Below are 24752 nucleotides of genomic sequence, written 5' to 3' on the forward strand. Positions count from 1 at the left end.
GTTGGACTTTATGGCATATTAAACCTCCTTTTGAGTAAGACCGTGTGCCTGCTTCTTCTTTGTACTGGTACATTTGGGACTACAGGAGCTCCCCAGGACCAGCGCACCGGCAGCTAAGTACCCCACCTCTATTACCATTGATATTGAGTGCGTGTCTCATCCTCTGTCTATGTATGCCATCGGGGCCAGGTGCCTTATTTACTTTCATTTTTTCAAGTCGCTTATGAACTTCTTCCTCAGTTAACCAATTGTTCATTAATATGGAGGTTGTTGGATTCCCAGAGACCCATAAAAAGATTAGCATATGACGGGGCAAAGGAGGTACCCATAGCCGTACCCAGTGTCTGCAAGTAAAACTGTTAATCAAATAAAAAAATAATTGTGAGTCAATAAAAATGTGATGGAATCTAAAAGAAAAGTGCGAAGTGAAATAGATAATGAGGAGGACTGAAGGAAAAATGGAGTTGCCTTAATACCCTGGTCATGATCAATGATGGAGTATAACGACATAACGTCCATCGTAACCCATCTATAGTTCTTATGCCATTTAACAGCTTTTATAGCACATAACATATCTGTAGAGTCTCTCAAAAAGGATGGTACATTTTTAACTATCGGTTGTAACAAACCATCAACATATCGCGACAAACCATCTCCCAAAGATCCAATGCTAGCCACAATGGGTCGCTTTACTCTTTAATCTCCAGGACAACCACTGGGAAACCTGGCAACAAGAAAAGGAAAATCCATCATGTAAAGCTGGGAGTGGGGGCTCTTCATGTGATTTCACCTCCTCTGATATTGGTATAATATAATACCTCCTGTAAAGAAATGTATTACTAGCCCTTATGGCAGAAAATGATAGCGATTAAGATGTATTGTCTTCTTACCTGCTGATGGTCATGTGCAGTGTTCGACAAACTTATACATTTGCACGCCCCGGGCGAGTGGATTTAACATCGTGGCGAGCTCCTATTGGCCCAAGCAGTACACGTGTGGTACTAGGTGGCGAGTAGATTTTTTTGTTCGGCGAGTAGATTTTTTGGTGATTTGTCGACCACTGGTCATGTGATAGAAAATGGAAAAGGCGCTCCAAAAAGGAGGTGATAACAATAAATGTGTTAAATAATCTCAACTTAATAAAGTGAAAAACGTGATAAATACTGTGACTTAGTCCCAGGATATTAGGCAGCTTTCTGCCTGATTTAGGTCAGAAAGTGCAGTAATAGTGCAAAAGGATCCATCCCACAGCTTCACATTTACTCAGGCTGGTGGATGGAAAGTCCAGGCCACAGTTTACAATGGGTCTAGTTCTCCCTCACCTGCTATCCTAATTACAGAAACAGGTATATATGGCAGCTAGGGGTGCTGCTTCATTCTCTCTTCTAGAGCATGGAGGCTGGGGGCACGCTGCTCCCCTGTATCCAGTTCGGGGAGGACACCCCCATCATCACTTTCCCTGTTCGGAAGAATGGCCTGGACTCTTGGGACGCTGTTCCCATCTATAAGTTAAGCTATGTCTAAAGACTGGATATTATTGCTTATCTAGTGACACTAAATGAGAGGGTACCAGGTTAGTTGGCCCAGCAACCGTTAGAGAGGCTGATGCTACTTTATAGTTAGATCCCTAAAAAAGAGAGAAAGGTGTTACTTTTATGGTTTCTTTTGTTTCTTAAGGTGACGGTGTTTGAAATGTTTAGTGTCACTTATTTATTATTTATTTATAAAAACATTTTACCAGGAAGTAATGCATTGAGAGTTACATCTCGTTTTCAAGTATGTCCTGGGCATAGAGTTGAGACACTAATATGAGTAAACCGCTGAAGGTTAATGGCTGAGCGCCTCCAACATGTATCTATTGAATGTGCAGTCCCTTAGTGGGATGAAATAAAACAGGCAGAAGTCTAAGTTACACACATACTGCTACCTCTTATTCTTGTGTTTTTCCTAAATAAACCCTTGAAGACTGTGTCGGTAAGAGCCCAGACAGACGTCAGCGCTACGCAAGGGTGGCGTTTGTCACTTATGGTGGAGAATGTGGGTCGACACTAAAAAGTCTGTGGGTTTGGAAATAAATGCGGCGGTTTAAAATGGCCGCCAAGCCGAAGTAATGTACAGACTCTGTGAATAAAGTCTGTCTTACTGTGTATGACTGCCAGTTCTGCATACAGCATACACAGGGAAAAGTGTGAAAAGAATTGACGCAATAGCACCTCCAGAGGTCAGGGTGAAGAATACACCAGAGTGCAAAAATAGAGGAAACAAACGTGTTTAATGTGTCACGTGTCTGACCACACAAAGTGGTGTCCTTTCAGGAATGAGTGTCTGAGTACCCAGTGTGTCCGCGCAGAGCAGTATGAGAGGGAGCACAAGAAGGTCCCGAAACTGAAGCAAGAGCTTGAGGAACAGAGAAGTTGCTCCATTCCCAACAGTCAGGAGGACCAAGAGAAAGAAACCTGGGAAAGGCAAGCTGATGGGACCCTAGCAACGAGATTTGTAGAGACCCTAGACGTAATGAAGGCAGAGTTCCTAAACGTAATGAGGGATGCGTTCATGCACACAAAGCCAGCGCCAGAAAGAGATAGAGGCTCTGAGAGCAGAATTGCGAGATGTACGCAAGGAACAGGATTCTCTCACAAGTGGACTAAACGTATTGAAAAGGGAGAAAAACATTAAAATTATTCAGAAGCACTTCCAAGGAAGATGGGAAAAAGAAAATTATCTTCGTATACGCGCCACAACTATCATCCTACAAGCTGCCTACAGAGGAATGAAAACTCGTCAGTTTAATCATCTAGTTCTCCCTGACCTGCTATCCTAATTAAGGAACAGGTATTTATGGCAGCTAGGTTTGCTGCTTCATTTTCTCTCCTAGAGCCTGGAGGCTGGGGGCACGCTGCTCCCCTGTATCCAGTTCGGGGAGGGAAGACGCCCCCATCATGACTTTCACTTTTTGGAAGAATTGCCTGGACTCTTGGAACGCTGTCCCCATCTATCAGTTAAGCTATGTCTAAAGACTGGATATTATTGCGTATCTAATGACCCTAAATGAGAGGGTATTGTTTAAGCTGGGGAACCAGGTTAGTTAGGGAAGGGTCCCTTGAATTTGTTTTCCCAAATGCGTTTTATCGTATCATAACTCTGCATTTCCAACCTTTATACGTGTTTGAGAGCCATATTGCACTTCTAACTCTGCAGCATGTGGCTTGTCCCAGAACACCCAGCAGGCCTGGGGATTTCCTATGAGAGGCAATTAACCATGAATATTCGCTAAATGTGACCATGCTCCTTGTAACAAGATAACACCCCTTTGTGCAGACAAAGGTGAAAAGTTACTCACCAGAGACAGGAAATGGAACAGTTTCACTCTTTATTGTGGTCAGATGTTCCTCAGCGTTCGGTTCTTCCTTCTCTGATTTAATCTCTAAACTCTCCGGTACATCCACTGGGAAACCTGGCAATAAGAAAAGGGAAACCCATCATGTAAAGCTGGGAGTGGGGGCGCTTCTTGTGATATCAGTATATAGAAATACTCTATACTGATTCCTATGGGGGAGGGGTGAAGTGATTGATTTTACTTTGTTATTAACCCTTTCAGTGCTGAAGAAGTTTTTACCCCCGAGTGCTGAAAACATTTTGGAGCTACCAATGTTCAAACCTCAATAACAATAATATCCTCAATATAACCTTAGATAAATCCTTTTTTTTTTCATTAGGAAGGTATCTTATAATTGTATGCACGCTTTAATATTATTTCCCAAAATATTGTACGCATTTCAGTCCATGTTTTAAATATACTGAATAAAGACAAGTGAGGATGTAAGCGTACTTACCACAAACAGGAAATACATCAATTTCTTCCTTTATTGGTGTTAGATGTTCCTCAGTGTCTGTCTCTTCTTTCTCTGACTTAATCTCTAACCTCTCCAGCACAACCACTGGGAAACCTGGCAACCAGAAAAGAAAAATCATTCATGTAAAGCTGGGAGTGGGGGCGCTTCATGTGCTTTCACCTCCTCTGATATTTATTTAATTATAAAATGTGTTACCAGGAAGTAATACATTGAGTTACTTCTCGTTTTCAAGTATGACCTGGGCATAGAGTTAAAATGACAAATAATACATGGTTACCAATATGGTTACATAAATGAACAGGGTATACATTATATAGAAGACATTGCATGCACAGTTAGAGATAATATATATTATAGGCGTATGTAACAGTTACAGACCAGATTAAAATGTGAGACAGCTTTAGTTTTGAAAGTACTTAGACTGGTGGTGGATGTGAGAGTCTGCGGTAGGTTGTTCCAGTTTTGGGGTGCACGGTAAGAGAAAGAGGAGTGGCCGGATACTTTGCTGAACCTTGGGACCATGAACAGTTTTTTGGAGTCAGATCTCAGATGATAAGTGCTGCCTGTGGTAGGGGTGAATAGCTTGTTCAGATAGATGGGTAGCTTGCCCAGAAAGTATTTGAAGGCAAGACAGGAAGGATAAACTTTGCGCCTAGACTCGAGTGATGACCAATCTAGTTCTTTGAGCATTTCGCAGTGATGTGTGTTGTAGTTGCATTGGAGAACAAAACGGCTTATTGAATTGAAGAGGGTGTCAAGTTTGCTAAGGTGAGACTATGTCTCCATAGTCAATAATTGTCATTAGCATCTGCTGTGCGATACGCTTTCTGACCAGCAGGCTTAGGGAGTATTTGTTCCTGTAAAGTACACCTAGTTTGGCATAGATTTTGGAGGTCAGGGTATCAATGTGCATTTCGAATGTTAAGTGGGAGTCAAACCATATGCCCAGGTATTTAAAACAAAAACATTTTTATGTGTCCAAATCTTGCTCAAAGCTTGCACTTTTCTTTTAGAATCTATAAAAATTTTATTAACTCACAATTATTTAATGTTTGATTCACAATTTTATTTACAGTTGTTAGGCACTGCAATGGGCACGAGTTTTGCACCATCATATGCAAACTTATTTATGGGTTTATGGGAAGAACAATATATTTATCACAGTAATAATATTTATCGTTCACAAATAATCTATTTCAAAAGATTCATCGACGATCTCATCATAGTATGGGACGGCGATGAATCATCACTTCTTTCATTTATCAATTTACTTAATACTAATGACAGAAATATCAAATTTACTTATGAGCATAATATTAATTGTATAAATTATCTAGACCTGCTCCTGTACATCGACCATGATCAAAAAATCCAAACGGATATATTCCGTAAACCCAATTCTAGGAACACACTTCTGTCAGCTAAAAGTTGCCACCCCCAATCATTACTCAAAGGCATCCCCAAAGCTCAATTTATACGGTTAAGACGTATATGTTCAAATGATGAGAATTTTTATTCACAATCAAAAACATTGTTTCAAAGATTTCAGGCCAGAGGCTACAATAGTAGGGATATCCAAACGGCATTTGAACATGCAAGATCCTTGGATCGTTCTGTACTTCTGGAAAAATATAAGAAAAAGAAACGTTTTATGGATCAAACAAAACCTGTCCCAGAGTTAAGTGATTTGAGTCCATTTTTTGTTACCACATATAATCGACAATCTAAACAAATATGTGATATCATACATAAACATTGGCATACTCTGTCACTTGACAGGGATATTGAAGAATATATAAGAAATGGGCCAAGATTCACATTTAGGAAGGCTAAAACTTTAGCATCACACCTGGCACCTAGCCATTTTCAGTCAGACTCTAATAAAATAAAAGGGATCCCAAAGGGCTTTTTTGCATGTGGAAATTGCTCTATGTGTAGGTATGTCCACAGTACCAAATATGTAAAATCTGAATTTAATACAAAAAAACATTTTATTAAGAAGTTTCTAAATTGCAATACGTCTTTCACCATATATCTTCTAAGATGTGGTTGTAATAAAATGTATGTAGGACGCACAATTAGACCTGTCAAAACTCGCATAGCAGAGCATGTAAGGCTTATCAAAAGGAATGATACTACCCACCCTGTCCCTAGACACTTCTCTAGATGCCCCAAAGGAGGTATAGATAATTTCTCCTATACTGCTATTGAGCATATACCTTGTCATGCTAGAGGAGGACATAGGGAAGGTGTATTGAATAAACAAGAAATATACTGGGTGTACACCCTGAACACACTCCATCCGGCCGGAATCAACCAAGATTGGAAGCTCAAGCACTTCTTGGTGGGGTGATGGCCCAGTGTGGAGGGGTGTCAGGGTGTGCTTACTGTCTAAATTTTGTCCATTTAGGGATTATTACCCATTATGAAAAAATTACCAATTTAATGTTAATCTAATATCCACATTGTGTATTATAACATTTATTATGTTTTGAGAATATATTTTATGTTACATGAAATTCATTTATGATTATGTAAGTTATAATTCCTATCCACTTTCTTTCAGATCGAATGAATTAATTAATCATTATATAATTTATTTATACCAGTATTTGAACATAAGCCTTGTATGATTTTAATTATATTTTTATACAGCATTAGGCTGTCATTTTAACATTGTTAACAATGTATGCAATATTTGCATGTCTGTATGTCCCTCCATGTACTGAGTGAAGTGATGTAAACAGTCCTATAGTATAGCGAATCACCGAATTGATTTCCACAGTGGTAGATTAATTTGACCTTAGATATGATTGGCTGTTGATCTAGCTCTCTCCCTATATGAACTGGGACATTTTGCATGAATAGCACTCTTTGAAAAAGTCCTGACCCGGACGAAACGCGTCAGAGTGATCATGCTGTTGTACATTGCTGGTTACTAATAAAGTTTTTTACATTCAAACTACTGGCTGAGTGAAGGTGCTGTGAACCTCGGAAGCAATCTACATTTTTTTCACCTGTGACGTCACATCCGGTTGGAGCAAGCAGACGCCAGCAAGCAGAATCCCAGCCCACAGAGCCTCCAGGATCAAGCTTGCAGCCGCAAACAGGAACGGCTTTCAAGGGACCTCCACGCGGTACACAGGGGAGACAGGTGAGGATTTATTGGTAGCCGGGCCGTGATTTACTTGGGGGCGCCCCCTTGTGAGGTGTCCCCTTGTACCTCTAACCGGTTTTCCAGTACCCCACTCCCCTTGTTAGTATCGGAGACACCCTAATATTGCCTTATTACCTGCATCACCTTTATCCCGGCGTCAACCCTCTTTCCTAACACACTCCATAGTGCCTGGTAGTGGCCTCGATAATTGGGGTTACCCTATTTTTTCTACAGTCCCAGAATTAGGTGGTTCTAATTTTCAAGAAATGCTCCTAACTCAAAATCAACATTGAGTCCATTTGGAGAGAGGGTTTTCAGCTCATAGATCCAGTAAGCCTCACGCCTACTGATCTGATTGAGCCTATTACCCCCCCTCCAGTTGCATGATGCAACTTCTATTGCCTGACACTCCAAATCAGCTGGATTCTGGTTATGGTGAGTAAGGAAATCATGTGAAACACTATGTGTGGTAAGCCCCTTCCTGATATTATATACGTGCTCGTATATCCGTCTCTGGAAGGTCCTACCTGTTCTTCCCACATACAGTATTGCAGACAACACGGGCACTGCAACATGTGGAATGGCAATTAATAAAAGATTTTTCCGGATATACTTTAGATGTAACATTTGACTTAAAGGTTTTTCTAGTCACACTGAACGCACGTGCGGTGCAGGCAGTGCAAGTAAAGAAACCTTTAGTGGGATATATATATATATATAAATATATATATATATATATATATACATTTAGAGGTATCAGTACCGTGTTAGCCGAGCTTCAATAATCAAAAAATAAATAGATGATACCGTTCTGTGGCTAACGAAATGCTTTTATTTGTGCGAGCTTTCGAGATACACTGATCTCTTCTTCCGGCGATGTTACAATGAATGAAGCAAGGATAACTTAAAAACAGTGTCTCTTGGAATGTTATCTGTGCTTGTCCTTCCCCCAGTGTGGATGTGTTTTATGGCTAGAGGTGTCAAAGGGTAACTGAAACAAAGCCACCAGAATACCAAGATGTGATCTCCTTGAATACAAACAGAAGGAGACAAGCGACAGGGTTCCTTTGGTGGTCACATATAACCCACACCTAGGAGCCCTACGCAAGATCGCCAGGAAACTACAACCCATCCTCCAGGAAGATACAAGACTGCAACAGGTCTTCCCTGAAGCACCCTTATTATCATACAGACAACCCCATAATCTCAAGAATATTATGGTGAGGAGTAAAGTATTCAGCAGTACAACTGAATGCGGGACAAAACCATGCCAGGACCCAAGATGCAAAACCTGCGCAATGCTCTACACAGCGGACACAATACAAATACCACACAAGAATCGGGAATACAAAATCAGAGGAGGGTTCACCTGTTCCTCCAGCAATGTCGTGTACCTCATCATGTGCATGAAATGCCCAGGGGGCTGCTACTACATAGGTGAGACAGGACAGGGGCTAAACAAGAGAATGAACCTGCATCGCCACAGCATCACACGCGGAACAAGAGACAGTCCTGTTGGCGAACATTTCTCTGACTGGCCATAAGATGAACGATCTGAGGGTTGCCATACTCAAAGGTAATCTTAAAACCCCGAAAGAGAGACGGTTGCATGAATACAAATTTATGCAACTGTTCGGGACACTTAGCAGTGGCCTAAACAGAGATCGAAATTTTATGAGTCATTACTGACACTAGCGAACTCTCTTCCCATGAGCGCTAAAGGCCATGTCTGTACATACTGTGCTATATGTATGCACACACAGCTGTCTCTCACACATACTAATACTCCTTATTTTTCCATCCATATACACCAATAGGGACCACATAGTATCCACACACACTTTTAGTTGTGCTACAAACTCTCACATTTCCACACCCACCCACACCATTTATATCCCTCTCACTCCACACACACCTTGTGTAGAGCACTGTTTATACTGTGGGCTCTCCATTCATTTTTATTCACACTGATACACATACACACTCTTTCTTCACTTGCTTTCAGTTACCCTTTGACACCTCTAGCCATAAAACACATCCACACCGGGGGAAGGACAAGCACAGATAACATTCCAAGAGACACTGTTTTTTAAGTAACCTTTTGCTTCATTCATTGTAACATCGCCGGAAGAAGAGATCAGTGTATCTCGAAAGCTCGCACAAATAAAAGCATTTCGTTAGCCACAGAACGGTATCATCTATTTATTTTTTGATTGTTATATATATATATATATATAAACAAAAAAAGTAATGGGGATTGAGACCATTTCACCGTGTGCTCTAGGTGGCGACCGATTCAAGACTCTCTGCAGGCGGGAAACTTTCTGGATCCACCAATTGGGCACTTTAAGCCCGGATGGACTTAACGAATGCCTAGATGTCAGCACGTTTGTTTAATGGATCCTTGGACGTCTCTTCCTGTGAGACTCCCTCTGCTGTTCTGCGTAATCCATTGTTTGGATCTCCCCTTTCCCTTTCTCCCCCTCTGTCCGGATTTTTAGTTTTTAGTAGTTACTAGTAGTTCATATTAGGTTCTTTGGGTCTCAACACATCACACACTATTAAGCACACCCTCAATCACTCACATATATATCACTATTTTATGTTTACACTATTATAAATGTTAATTATATTATATAAATACCATAGTTAGTTATTAGTGATTGATAGTCTAGATATAGTTGTCATTTTTACACTGATTCATGTACACTCAAAATAAACATCACTGAACACACTACACTTTTTTTTATATATTTTCATATATTTCCCATTACAGGTGATATCATCACTTCACTGTTATTGCGGTACCCTCCAGATATATTTCTCATTACAGGTGATACCATCACCTCACTGTTATTGTGGTAATCATCATCATTTCTCGCCAGACACCTTGCTTTGTTCGTGGCATATAGACTCCCAATATTAATATCCCCAATTATTCCTACAGTCACACTTGGTTATCTATGGACTCATCATGTGTTCTTTCCTATGATTTTGATATCTGCATCAGATAAGAAATTATTGGTTTGATTTTATATCTCATATAAAGGGTTAAGAATTTGGTTTTTGATCATTTAGTTTATTGTGTTATTTTTTTCATCTATATATGTGCATATCCTTTCATTATATTTTCTCACATCTTTTCAGGTTTTCAGTTTTGATATATTTGCAACTGTCTATATATGTACAAGCCTCTTATGGGAATTACACTACTATACATGTATGTTATTAAGGGTTAATAATTTACCCATATTGTTTTATGTTACTAAATAGATATATAATATTTTAATTTCCTTATATGTGTTCAATGTAAGTTTTTTTTGCTTATATTCATTATATATAGGATGCGTATATTCCCCTTAGGTATAGCATTTTATAATCTGTGTTTATCATCTACACTCCATCTCCTCCAATTCAAATAGGTTTCTATTCTTATTACGTGTATTTTATATATATTCATTGGTGGTTATACTTGTATATAGCACGAAGCACTTTCCAGCTGAGTTGGGGCGTTCCATTTAATTAACATCATTGGATTTTGTATATAAATACCGGACCTTCCCCTTCACCACACTTCCCTTTGAAAAAGTTACCATTGAGTGACGAAACGCGTCAGGGAGCGTCATCACGTTGGACGCATTGACATTACGTCATTACTAAGCGCTGGAGTGGACCGATCCATGCGCTAGTGCTACAGAGGCATGAGTACACGGAGCCACTTTCTTGGACTCTTATACAGCATCCACTGGCCCTGGATACCTGCTGGGACGTCGATCCTTCATGCCTTGAGATTGGGATTGCCCCAAGATGATGCAGCAGTAACCGGATGGTGGTGATTATAATTACGCAATGCTCGTTTTTATTGTACTTTTGTAAGTGCATTTTTACCCCCCCTCCTCCCCTTCCCCTCAGTAATATATAATATATACAATATATAATACAATATACAATATACGGATTGCACTCACAGTGAGGAGGACTTCCGGGTCACCACGTGGAGACCTTTCCTGTATCCCCTGCTGGATGTCGGTTCGGAGGAGCTGATACTACATAGACTGAGAGAAGGCACACAATACAGGCACATCGTGGGCGTTTGGCGAATGAATATACTCATTATATGCTTTTATTTATCCTTTGTTTGTGAGTTCGCATTTGTTGGTTCATTTATTTTTATTAAATTGTATTTTTTCATGCTGCACTAGGATCGGGCGCTTTCTTTTCTTGTTGTTCTCATATATATATATATATATATATATATATATATATATAATTTATTACACAATACAACCAGATGGCTCCTAAAAATAGGCAAATTTAAAAAAAAACATTGGTCTATCTTGTTAAGAGATGACACTCTTGCACAAATTCTGTCACCCACTCCTAGTATTATATTCACGAAGGCCACAAATTTAAAATCCAGAGTAGCACCTAGCTGTCCATTTAATAAATCAAGATCGTCCTTGCCCAATCCCACTAAAGATTTCTTTACTTGCACTGCCTGCACCGCATGTGCGTTCAGTGTGACTAGAAAAACCTTTAAGTCAAATGTTACATCTAAAGTATATCCGGAAAAATCTTTTATTAATTGCCATTCCACATATGTGATTTACATGTTGCAGTGCCCATGTGGCCTGCAATATGTGGGAAGAACAGGTAGGACCTTCCAGAGACAGATACGAGCACGTATATAATATCAGGAAGGGGCTTACCACACATAGTGTTTCACATCATTTCCTTACTCACCATAGCTAGAATCCAGCTGGTTTGGAGTGTCAGGCAATAGAACTTGCACCATGCAACTGGAGGGGGGGTATTAGGCTCAATCAGATCAGTAGGTGTGAGGCTTACTGGATCTATGAGCTGAAGACCCTCTCTCCAAATGGACTCAATATTTATTTTGAGTTAGGAGCATTTCTTGAAAATTAGAACCACCTAATTCTGGGACTGGTTTTCTCTCTCCGAATCTCCTGCTGTTTAAGAATATGTTAGCAAATAGGGTTTATAATTGTATTACTATATATGTATATGTTTGTATATATATGCATCTGTTATGCATATGTATGCCCATATGGATTACATGCATATCTCTCTCTACTGGCTCCTGTTTGACATAACCTATAGCTGTTAGCTTTTCAACCAATATAAGATTATATAGTGAGGATATACATACATATGTCTATGGTTTTATATATATGTAGGTGTGTAGCCCTTGTACCCCTGGGGTATGGTATCTACTGATGCTGCTGTCACCTGTGAGGCTAACAAGAGGCCTGAGCCTCCGCCACTGGGAGCCTGGGGTATACTTACACTGGGTGCAGCGCCTCCACTGATGAGGGATCCCAACTTGGTGGGAGTGTTCCCTTATCACAGGGCTGCACAACATACGGCCCGCGGGCAGCATGCGGCCCCCCTGGCCTCTCTGTGTGGCCCGCGGTGACTCCGGCGGGCGCCAGTTAATTAATTAAATAAATTTAAAAAATATATATATATATTTTTTAAAAGTTTAAAAAAATGGCGGCGATTCATCCCCTCCTCCACCGCCCCCCCTCCCCGCCCCCGGGTTTTGCAGTGCGCGGGGGCAGAAGCAGCATGAGGAGGATGCAGGATGCCGGGGAGGTCAGAGCATGCTGGGGGCGGGGCTTAGTGCCGGGGAGAGGATGTGCTGATCTAAAAGAGGTAGAGGTGTGTGTGTGTGTGTCTCTGTGTCTGTGTGTGAGAGAAAAACGGGCTGGTGGGGGGTGGGATGCTGACATGTGAGAGGGGGGGGTGCTGACATGTGAGGGGGAGTGGGCTGCTGACATGTGAGGGGGGGTGGGCTGCTGACATGTGAGGGGGGGGTGGGCTGCTGACATGTGAGGGGGAGTGGGCTGCTGACATGTGAGGGGGAGTGGGCTGCTGACATGTGAGGGGGTGGGCTGCTGACATGTGAGGGGGGGTGGGCTGCTGACATGTGAGGGGGTGGGCTGCTGACATGTGAGGGGGGTGGGCTGCTGACATGTGAGGGGGGGGTGGGCTGCTGGCATGTGAGGGGGGGCTGCTGACATGTGAGGTGCAGGGGGGGGGGAGTGATGTGAGGTGCAGGGGGTGTATGATGTGAGTTGCAGGGGGGGAGAGAGTGTCATATTGAGGAGGGGGAAAGAGTGTCATTGAGAGGAGGGGGAGAGAGTGTCATTTAGGGGAGGGGGAGAGTGTCATATTGAAGAGAGGGAGAGAGAGAGTGTCATATTGAGGAGAGAGAGTGTCATATTGAGGGGAGGGGGAGAGAGTGTTATATTGAGGGGAGGGGGAGAGTGTGTTATATTGAGGGGAGGGGGAGAGTGTGTCATCTTGAGGGGAGGGGGGGAGTGTCATATTGAGGGGAGGGGGAGAGTGTCATATTGAGGGGGGAGGGGGAGTGTGCCATATTGAGGGGGGAGGGGGAGTGTGTCATATTGAGGGGAGGGGGAGAGTGTCATATTGAGGGGAGGGGGAGAGTGTGTCATATTGAGGGGGGAGGGGGAGTGTGTCATATTGAGGGGAGGGAGAGAGTGTCATATTGAGGGGAGGAAGAGAGAGAGTGTCATATTGAGGGGAGGGAGAGAGAGAATGTCATATTGAGGGGAGGGGGAGAGAGTGCCATATTGAGGGGAGGGGAAGAGTGTCATATTGAGGGAAGGGGGAGTGTGTGTCATATTGAGGGGAGGGGGAGTGTCATATTGAGGGGAGGGGGAGAGAGTCATATTGAGAGGAGGGGGAGAGGGTGTGATTTAGGGGAGGGGGAGAGTGTCATATTGAGGGGAGGGGGAGAGTGTTATATTTAGGGGAGGGGGAGAGTGTCATATTGAGTGGAGGGGGAGAGAGTGTCATATTGAGGGGAGGGGGAGAGTGTGTCATATTGAGGGGAGGGGGAGAGTGTCATTGAGAGGAGGGGGAGAGGGTGTGATTTAGGGGAGGGGGAGAGAGTGTTATATTGAGGGAAGAGAGACATGGGGGGGATGCTGACATGGGATGCTGACTTGGGGGGGGGGCTGCTGACATGGAATGGGCTGGGGGGATGTGGAGGGGGTATTGTGTTTTTGATGTGGAGGGTGGTATTGTGTGGGTGAGGGGGAGAGATGGGGGTATGAGAGATAGATGATGATGATGATGATGATGGAGAGGTGCTAGAGGAGAGATGATGATGATGATAATTTAACCCGTGCGGCCCAATTTTTTTTTCCTTGGAGCAGTTCGGCCCTTCTCACTTTACGAGTTGGGCAGGCCTGCCTTATCAGAACCAACATATGCAGTAACCACACGCAGTTGGATAAAACAGTATTTACTTAGCATAATAATAATAACCTCTGCATAACGTTTCCTACATAAACAGCATGACATTCCCCTGCATGAATATCATCACATCACCCCACACATGTAAATGGTTGCACCACTTTAGTGTCAGTCTTTATATCACCCTAGTCCTTGGTGTACCAATGTGCCAGGTCACTTAACCTTAGTGTCCACCAGCTATAGATTGGAGTGTGTGTGTGAGGGACAGCGCTTCCCTGTGTTGGGGCCCGTTGGTGCACTTTAATATAATACCTTCCTGGTTATGGTCCTAACCAGGAGAATCCTTGAGGAGTCTGCAATACCGCAACGTGATCCCACGTAGCACTGCACTGCTCTCTGCAGAAATGAAGGCACACGCTGACTCCACAGGGGAGGGATTCCCAGCCGGATTATCCCTTTGCAAACAGTCTCTGTTATGCAATCAGTCTCTTCCTGCTACACACTGTGCTCACAGCCAGGCTCTGTCCTGCAATCTCTTTCTCACTAGAAGTACAGTGAAGGAGTCCCTGTCTTAAGGCAGTTCCCTACACAATACAGTTACTTCTCTACAGTGACTCAGGGAATTAACTGGGCTCTGGGGTTTAACATTCTGGCCTAATCCTTGGAGCACTGCTCTTTGGATTTAACCTGCAGCTTCAGGCTCCTGGTCTTCACTGGCTGCTTCCTGTTCCAGCATGCAATAGTCTTTCCTGCCATTCAGCAGAATCCTGCAGCCCTACTGGCTCCCTGGTGTCAGGTGGTGTCACTGCCCCTGAGCATCATGGGGATTGTAGTTCTATCTGCAGCTTTTAACATAGGGAGCCTCATGCGCTCCCTCTAATGGCAGCCGCTCTGCAGCTTCCACTCGTGCGCCCCCCTGAAATGGCCGCCGCGGAGTTACCCTGCTTATGCGCAACCTCTAATGGTAAGGAGAGGGGGGGGGGAACCTGGGAGCACGAGGAGACCGGAGGGTACCTGGCTACATCCTCCCCCTGGTGAAAACATCAACGTCCCCGCTTGAACCAAAACAGGCATACAACGTTATATAATAAAAATGCAGGTTTCAGGGTACAACTTACGATCACTTTAAACGAGATTGTACATTTCAACAAACATATTTATAACTGAGGCTAGCTTGGCTTTAGCTTGCTGCTGAGACTCATAGTGAGGTGCCCCTAATGAATCATAAGCCACTCTAGTGGGAGGGCGTCTCACTCGCTGACTCCTGCGCGTCTCAGTCTCCATTTCTTCATCTTGAGAGAGACCATCGTAGGCTTGAGGTCTAGACTCTCTGGCAGAGGGTGAACCAGTTTGGGGAAAGTCTCTTTGTAACTGAACATTGTCTCTTTGAGGCACACAACTTGGAGTGGTAGGATCTAACGGTTGGTTACTTGGTGATTGTCCTGATGAAGGTACTTGAATAGCAGGCCCATTACCCGTTGCTCCTTCGGGAGGTGCCCACCAATCTCTGTTGGATGTTCCCTCCAAAGGATCTTGAATTGTTTCATCTGTGGACCCTGAATTCTCAGAAGACTCTTCAGGCTCACTGTCGTTTATTACTGTTTCTGTTTCTCCCAGTTGTGGGATAGGTAACAAGTGGTTTCGGTGCCAGACCTTTACCCTGCCATTCACGTCATGTATGCGATAAACAGGGAGGCCCGGCATTTGGGACTCTACTTGAAACGGCCCCTGTCTCCAGCGATCAGCTAACTTGTGCTTGCCGGGAATCCCTAAGTTGCGTAGGAGAACTGCGTCTCCCGGTTGGAGCTCTCTATAGCGTACTTTGTGGTCGTACCTTCTTTTATTATTGGCATTCAGTCTAGCGGTGGCTCTTTCAGCTAACTGATAGCCACGGTGCAGACTGTTCTGGAGTCTCTGCACATATCGATAATGAGCCATGTTGGGTACCCCGTCGGTAGATACCCGTAGGCGGATGTCGATTGGCAGTCTGGCTTCTCTCCCGAACATCATGAAGTATGGGGTGTACCCTGTGGACTCGTGCCTAGTGCAGTTGTAGGCATGCACCAAGGCCTCAACATGTTTACTCCATTCTCCTTTTTGTAAATCTTTCAGAGTGCCTAGCATGTCCAGCAATGTCCGATTAAATCTTTCAGAGAGCGCATCTCCCTCTGGATGGTAGGGAGTAGTCCTTGACTTCTGAATATTCAACAGGGTTAGCAACTCTTTGATCAGCTTGCTCTCGAAATCTCGTCCCTGGTCTGAGTGCATCCTGCTGGGCAGACCATAATGCACAAAATACTTCTCCCACAGCACTTTAGCCATGGTGGTAGCCTTCTGGTCTTTTCGTGGGAAAGCCTTGAGCGGATCGAGTGTAGTGATCTGTCACTACTAGCACATTTCTTATACCCTTTGAATCTGGCTCTATGTACAAAAAGTCCATAAAAACTAAATCCATAGGCCCGGAGCTTTTGAGATGGCCCATTGGGGCAGCACGGGTGGGAAGTGTCCGTATGAATGCACCGTAGACATTTCCTGCAGTGTTGTTCAATTGGCTCCCGCATTCTAGGCCAGAAGAACCGGTCTCGCACTAAACCCAAGGTCTTATCCACTCCCAAATGTCCATGATCATCATGTAGTGATCTTAAAACGAGACTTTGCATACGCCGGGGTAGAAATAGTTGTCGACGGTCAGGATGATTGTGGAATTGAACAACCCTATAGAGTAGGCCATTATCCATCTCAAACTTATCCCATTCTCATGAGGAGGCTCACATCATCGGGAGGAGCCCGTTTCACCAGTGAAGAGTCATTTTTGTGTAGAGCCTCTCGGACAGCCTTAGCCGCAGGATCATGTATCTGTGCCAGTACCAGTTCTTTCCAAGAGAAGATAACGTTTTGGGTTAGACCCATGCCATCGGGGTGGCAGTAAGCTTCTGGAAGGGCTTGAGGTCGACACCCTAAAGAATCCGCTACTCGTAGCTCGGAGAATGCCACTCGATCGTTTACAATAGCAGCAGTGGAACACATAGCTCTCATTCCTGGCCCTGGAATTTCTACCCAAAGGACCATCGTCGGCGGTCTCATCCAGTCCCGATCTCCTAGATAGAGCATCGGCCCCTATATTGAGAGGTCCAGGCTTATATTTCAAAGAAAACTGGTAATTGGCGAGGGTGGCCAACCATCTATGACCGGTCGCATCTAACTTGGCCGTGGTTTGTACATAGGTCAGCGGATTGTTGTCTGTTTGGACCTCGAAGGTGACCCCATATAGGTAGTCTCGTAGTTTTTCAGATATGGCCCACTTTAGGGCAAGGAACTCCAATTTGTGAACTGGATAGTTCTTTTCACTGGGAGTCAAACTTCTACTGGCATAGGCCACAGGGCGAAGTCCAGTGGGGTATTTCTGGTGTAGTACAGCTCCCAATCCGTTGAGGCTGGCATCCACGTGCAGAATGTAAGGCTTCTCCGGGTCAGCATAGGCTAGAACGGGAGCCTCCGTCAGACTATTCTTCAGCCCCTTAAACGCTTCTTCACAAGCGGACGTCCACCGATCCCCGAAGGGAGTTCTTGGGTGGTCTTCTTCTGCTTGGGTTCCTCTGGATAGACCTTCAGCAGATTGTTCAGCACAGCCGCCTTCTTGGAGTATCCATCCACAAACCGTCTGTAATATCCACAGAACCCGAGAAAGGACCCCAGCTCCATCACATTCTCTGGTCTTGGCCAATTCACCACCGCCTCCACCTTGGCCGGGTCAGTGGCCACTCCATCTGCAGACACTATATGACCCACATAAGTGACCGATGTTCGACAGAAGCGGCACTTATCCAAGGAGAGCTTCAGGCCTTCTTTCTCTAAGCGATCCAGCACTTTCATCAGCCTAGTCTCGTGTTCTTCAAGTGTGGTTCCGAACACAATTATGTCGTCTAGGTAGACCAGACATTCACGAGGACACATATCTCCAATCGTCTTCTCCATAAGCCGTTGGAAAGTGGCCGGAGCACCGCAGATACCTTGGGGCACATGGGTGAACTGATAAAATCCTAGAGGACAGACGAACGCCGTCTTCTCTTGATCAGCTGGGCTCATAGGAACCTGGTAATACCCAGATCGAAGGTCCAACACGCTAAACCACTGGCTTCCGGATAGTGCGCTGAGGATCTCCTCTATTCGTGGTAGCGTGTATTGGTCAGGCACAGTACGTCTGTTCAATGTTCTGTAGTTCACGCACAATCGAACAGACCCATTTTTCTTTCGTACCACCACAATCGGTGAAGCATAGGGACTTCGAGATTCGGTCACTATACCAGCCGTTTCCATCTTGTTCAGGACACCACGCACATTCTCCACGTCTCTGGGAGCTATACGGCGAGACCTTTCCCTAAACGGTGTGGCATCATTCAGACGAATCGTGTGCTGAGCGCTTCTGCTGCATCCCACGTCCATCTCACTAGTAGAGAACACATCTCGTCTCTCTCTCTCAACTGAGCACGTAGTCTCTCCTTCCATTCTTCCTCTAGGGGGGACTCTCCGAAGTCGAATTGTAGTGCCTCGGGCTCTTCTCCCACACGGGCAGTGTGAACGGTCACTGTGTCGTCCACAGGATCCACAGGATAAATTCTACCTAGCCTTTGTCCTACTTCAAGCGGCACGGTATATAGAGACATGTTCTGGATAGACACGGTAATCTTCCTGGGGACCTTAGATGGCCACTCCTGTACTTCAGGTATCATTCGGTATCCCCAATGACACTCAGACTCGGGAAGAGTCTCCAGCGAAAAGTATCTGTCGTTTTCATGCCGACTGGGGTACTTGATCAGCGCGGTCACATGCCTCGCTCCCCCTGGTGGAATCTCCAATAACCCTCGCTCTTGATTAAAGATTTCACCATACTCTTCTTCATACGCCACCCAATAGCATTCTTCCCGTAGGCCAGGGGCTATATTCAGGGATGACAATGGTAGCTCGCCGGCTTCCTGCAGGAATGAGCGAATCACCGACTTACTATATCTGCATTCGTGCCCAATATGATGGGGGCACTGGGATGTTCGAGCTTCCGGGCAGACCAAGGCTTCCACCAGCATGGGATGTGACTTGTTAGTGTTCAACTGCAAGATATCCAGCTTGACCGCCACTATTCCATCTATGGGGTAATCATCTTTACTCAGTCCCCACAACTTCATCTTTTCGGCTGACTGCAAAGGAAGCTGGCTGAGGTGCTGGTCGTAGAATGGACGGTAGATGATCAAACAAACAAATCAATATAAGCCCTCTAAAAAGCGCTGGCCTACACACTAATTAAAGTGAAGGTGGTTATATCAAAAAATGTGATTGACAATAATGTGATAAAATATAAATATAAAGCAGCCTAAGGAACAAAAAAACAGCAGATTATTCCAAATCTGTACAAACAATGCTAATACACAAATTAATCGTTCCTGGCGCTGTGAATAAAGTCCAAAAATACCGTGAACCAACAAGGCAGTCTCTAGTATAGGCTTCCTTAGGCAGGTTGATGGTCTTGATGGTGATATTTCAGACAGGGGAGTTGTAGTCCTTATGAATGATGTTCAGCTGTTTCTGAAATAACAGAAAAGACAACAGGGCACACCAATTGCGTAGTGTGTTTCTTCAATTGTCTCCCTATCTAAAATCCTAGAATCCTACTTACAGGATATGGGCTAGCAACATTCAGTTGAGAGAATCTGTGACATCCGTCCCTTTCCTTCAGATCATCTCACGGATCCCACGTGGTCTGGTCTGCTGGAATCTCCCTCACTCAGTGTCGATTTTTCACTCCAACACTCCCACAGGTTCAAGAGTGGGAGGGGGGGGAGGGGGTGGAAATTAAACAATACTAGTGTGATATCGTACAGGATTTAATAGCTCAAGAAAAAACGTTAAAATCACACTTACATAAATACAGGGTATCAAATACCGCACAAACTGCCGTCCGCAACCTGCACTGCTCCTATAGACTGCCGAGGAGAGAATCGCCGCACGCTACACTCGATACCGGAACCTCGAGTGACGTCAGCGATGCCGCAAACCGGAAACTGGAAACCGGAACTCTCCTCGCGTCAGGAACTACGGGTGCTCAGACGTTCCAAATCACTAAGCTCCTCCTCCCTACGCGTTTCGTGACCCGTTGTCACTTCGTCAGGGGATAATGGAGCTTAGTGGATAGGTTTTTTATATACAATCCTAAATGGAAGGACCTTCCTATAAAGGGATGGGCTAGGCATTTAAAGCTGTACACTATATGATTCTACAATTGATTGAAAAGTAAAACGGGATCAAATAATGGTGCCTACAACTACTATACCTAAAATTCATCAATAGTATAAACAAAAGGGGGAAGAATATTAAGGAGGGATACCTTAAATTACTCCTGTGGCCTTAAAATAAGTAATTAAAAAGTTGTACTTAATTTGGACAAATATATCAACTAAATTAAAACATTACATATATAGAAAAATTTAAAATTAATTGATAATATTGAATGTAGATATGGAGAATTGTACATTACTGTCAATAACATTTAAACAATTCAAAAACAGTTATATGGAATTGTACACTATTACCTATATGCTAAGACTTTTACAAAGGTTATTGAAAAAGGTTAAAAGACACCAGTAAATCCCAAAAACATTATTAATGGCCTGGTTTTAGGAATCTTTTAAAAAGGCCGCTAAGTCAAAATCGATATTCAGGCCGTGGGGGGACAATGTTTTAAGGACATAAATCCAATAACTTTCTTTTTTGGATACCAGATTTAGTCTGTCTCCCCCACGCCAGCTACCTTTAGGATTGTCGATTCCTACACATACCAGACCTTCTGGATTCTGACCATGGTGTATTTTAAAATGATTAGAGACACTGTGGGTCTCGAGGCCCCTCTTGATGTTATAGACGTGTTCTGCGAACCGTCTTTTGAGGGGTCTCCCTGTCCGGCCTACATATTACATATTTTGTTTATACTATTGATGAATTTTAGGTATAGTAGTTGTAGGCACCATTATTTGATCCCGTTTTACTTTTCAATCAATTGTAGAATCATATAGTGTACAGCTTTAAATGCCTAGCCCATCCCTTTATCTATCTACTATCTATCTATCCCAGTCTACTATCTTCAGATCATCAATAAAGATGCCCTTGTTAAAGATACCCCCACTGTGTGAGTGTGAGATTACTCTACAGTGGCACTCACCACCGAGAAGGAGTTCCTCACCAGGACCATCTCCCTGCAGAAGCATAGATCCTGATGAGGTGGAGGCGCTGCACATGATGTAAGTTGGACTCGCACCCACTACCTCAGCTACCTGTCCTGATGACATCCCCTAATACCATCAAGCGGGAGACTCAGGAGTCCTGTTACTTGCAGGTGCACCACCATACACGATCACGTAATGGGGACCGGTCAGACCACACGGGCCAATGTGAGATTGGGTGGGTCAGACAGGAGGGAATACCCGTTACACATATATCTCGGATCCCTTCCACGAAGTTACAAGGTTGATCTGGATGAACAGGACTGTCCCACAAGGAGCACAGCTCTTGCCAGTGTATCTGGATATTTGTTGGACTTTATTTTCCAAGGCGCCGATCTGTATTTATGTTTTCTTTGTATGTTTCCTGACTTTGTTCAGTCAGTGTTATCAGACTGCCTACCTCGCACATACATGTGAGCTTCTTTGTACTCTTGTTTTAGATTAATGTTATTTTTATCACATTGAGTACTGTATACACATATTTTATGCCTTATATTTGAGCGCTTTTTCCAGCACATTTTCTTTTTTCTGGCCCCAGAACAGAGCCTTGCGGGACCCCACAGGTGATATCTAGGGGATTGGAGTTAGAGCCTGAGATGGACACATGTTGGGATCTTCCTGATAGGTAAGACTGAAACCAGTTTAAAGCATGCTTCCCTATACCAGAGCACTGGAGTTTGTTAAGCAGGATAGCATGATCAACAGTATCAAAAGCCTTTGCAAACTCGAGGAATATTGCACTAGTGAGTTGTCCCCGTTCCATTCCACACTGGATTTCATTGCAAACTTTTAGCAGGGTAGTTACGGTGGAGTGTTTGGGGGGAATGCCAGATTGGAATTGGCTAGGGAAATTTGTCTTGGTATAGTAATGCTTTATTGGGAGTAGACACATTTTTCCATGACTTTGGATAGAATTGGGAGAAGGTAGATTGGTCTGTAGTTTGAGACAGTGTTTTTGTCCCCACTTTTGAAAATTGGGACAACTCTGGCAGTTTTCCAGGTCTTAGGGATATGGCCTGCAGACAGGATAGAGTTGACTATGGAAGCAATTGGTTTGGCAATGGCACCAAGTCTTAGGAACCTAGATTGTAGTAAGCCAGGTCCATATTGGCTGCTTAGTTTTAATTTGAGGAGCGCTTGTATAATCTCCTCTTCGGATACTGGGCTAAATTGAAAATTGTGGGCAGTGCTGGGAGGGGGTGAGGTTATATGGGTACTCCCAGGATGAGATTCAGGTTTGTGGTTTGGGTTGCGTTTCGCTAATAAGTTAGTAGCACACCCCACAAAGTAACCATTGAATGCATTTGCAATGTCAGTGAGGTTTGTCAGAGTAATATCCCCCTTAGTGATATTACTTGGTTGTTGATGGTTAGAAGGCTGGAATATGTTGTTGATAACCTTCCAGAAGTTAGCTGTGTTTGATGTATTCTGGTGGAGATCGTCAGACTAATATTGTGCTTTTGCATGCCTCGTTTGCCTTGGCACATGTTCCGCAAGCATCTGCAGTGATAGAGATCCTTGGTAGTGCCAGTTACTTTGTAGCTTTTCCACAAGGTATCCCTGAACTGGTAGTGCTATAAGGTCAGTTGTAACCCATGGAAGGTGAACCCCCGTACCCTTATTCTGCGTAGTGGAGCATGGGTATCACAGAGTTTTAAGAACGTGGATTGGAAATAGTCGAGCGCAGAATCAGGGTCAGGAATTAAATCGATTCTGTGCCAAGGGCAGTTGGTAAGGTCAGCCAGAAACTTTTGTGGGTTAAAGTTTCTAAATGTTCTAGTGAGGAGAACGTTGGGCTTGATTGGGGCGGTTTAATTTTCCTTACACAGTACACTATTGCATGGTCACTGAAAATGTCAGGAAGGATGCCAGAGGATTTGATTCTGCTGGGATTTGAGGAGAGAATCCAGTCTAGCAAGGAATGGTTGTGCGATTTCAGGTTTGTCCGTGTGGGTTGGTAGATGAGTTGCATTAGGTTAAGTGACTTGATTTGTATCTGGATTTTGTGGTTTTTAGGGTCAAGCCAATTGAAGTTGAAATCCCCAAGAACTAGCAGCTCACTCTTCTCATTCAGAGAGGAAATGGAGCCAAGAAACTGGGTGATATCAGTCAGGGATTGAAGAGGGGCTTTAGGGGGGCGGTAGATGCCAGCAAGCAAGATGGGCTTAGAAAAGGGGAGGCAGATTCTGCCAACTAGGATTTCAAAAGAGGGTGGGCTTGGGGGCAATTTAACAGTGTAAATTGTAAGGTGTCTGCAATATAAAATAACACCCCTCCTCCGCTCTTTGACCTATCTCTCCTAGAAATGGAGTATCCCTTAATGGCAATATTTGCATCGGGAGTTTTAGGGGTTAGCCATGTTTCTGTGAGAACGATGGCTTTTGGTTTATGCTTAAGGCACCATGCCCTTAGTTCATCCAGTTTGGGCAGCAGGCTCCGGATATTTATATTGGTATAATATAATACCTCTTGTAAAGAAATGTATTACTAGTCCTTCTGGCAGAAAATGACAGCGTTTAAGATATATTATCTTCTTACCTGCTGGTGGTTCTATAAGAAAACAAGAATAGTTTGGGTGTTTGACTCACATAACTGCAAAATAACCAGATATTCCCTCCTTGCAGATTTCAAAGACACCAAAATATCTCCTTTACTCACTTAACAAGCGTGGATCCATGCTGGTAGTGGGCAGTGCTGCTCTGGAGGTGCTGGCAGTGGGTAGTGCTGCTCTGGAGGTGCTGACAGTGGGCAGTGCTGCTCTGGAGGTGCTGACAGTGGGTAGTGCTGCTGGCAGTAAGCAGTGGTCCTCCTGGAGGTGCTGGCAGTAGGCAGTGGTCCTCCTGGAGGTGCTGGCAGTAGGCAGTGGTCCTCCTGGAGGTGCTGGCAGTAGGCAGTGGTCCTCCTGGAGGAGCTGGCAGTGGGCAGTGTTGCTCTGGAGGTGCTGGCAGTGGGCAGTGCTGCTCTGGAGGTGCTGGCAGTGGTCCTCTGGGAGGTGCTGGCAGTGGGCAGTGCTGCTCTGGAGGTGCTGACCGGAGGTTACTTAATCTATATGTGTTGGGTTTTAGAATGTGCCTGTATATAAGAGAAAACAGAATTGGAAGGATCAGATTTTGGACAAATATACAGCATTTAGTATCAGCTTTTTCAAACCTAAATCATTAACGCCAAAGGAGTCGGAGAAGACAGGGGCACCAAAAAACACATATGGTCCATCCGCAAACAGCC

At 44.1% G+C, this 24752-nt stretch overlaps 1 protein-coding gene across 1 annotated transcript in view; it reads right to left on the reverse strand.

Moving 5' to 3' along the window:
* The window catches only part of LOC142488443 (uncharacterized), a 55460-nt gene that overhangs the window by 15795 nt on the left and 14913 nt on the right, over positions 1-24752 (reverse strand). The window contains exons 2-4 of the mRNA XM_075588960.1: positions 24186-24599; positions 3834-3947; positions 3341-3454 (exon numbers count right to left, since the gene is read on the reverse strand). Coding sequence (XP_075445075.1) covers positions 3341-3454; positions 3834-3947; positions 24186-24204 — 247 coding nt within the window. The 5' untranslated portion in view covers positions 24205-24599. The remainder of the gene's footprint in view (positions 1-3340; positions 3455-3833; positions 3948-24185; positions 24600-24752) is intronic.

The sequence above is a fragment of the Ascaphus truei genome, chromosome 2 (assembly GCF_040206685.1).
Source record: "Ascaphus truei isolate aAscTru1 chromosome 2, aAscTru1.hap1, whole genome shotgun sequence".
NCBI classification, from domain to species: domain Eukaryota; kingdom Metazoa; phylum Chordata; class Amphibia; order Anura; family Ascaphidae; genus Ascaphus; species Ascaphus truei.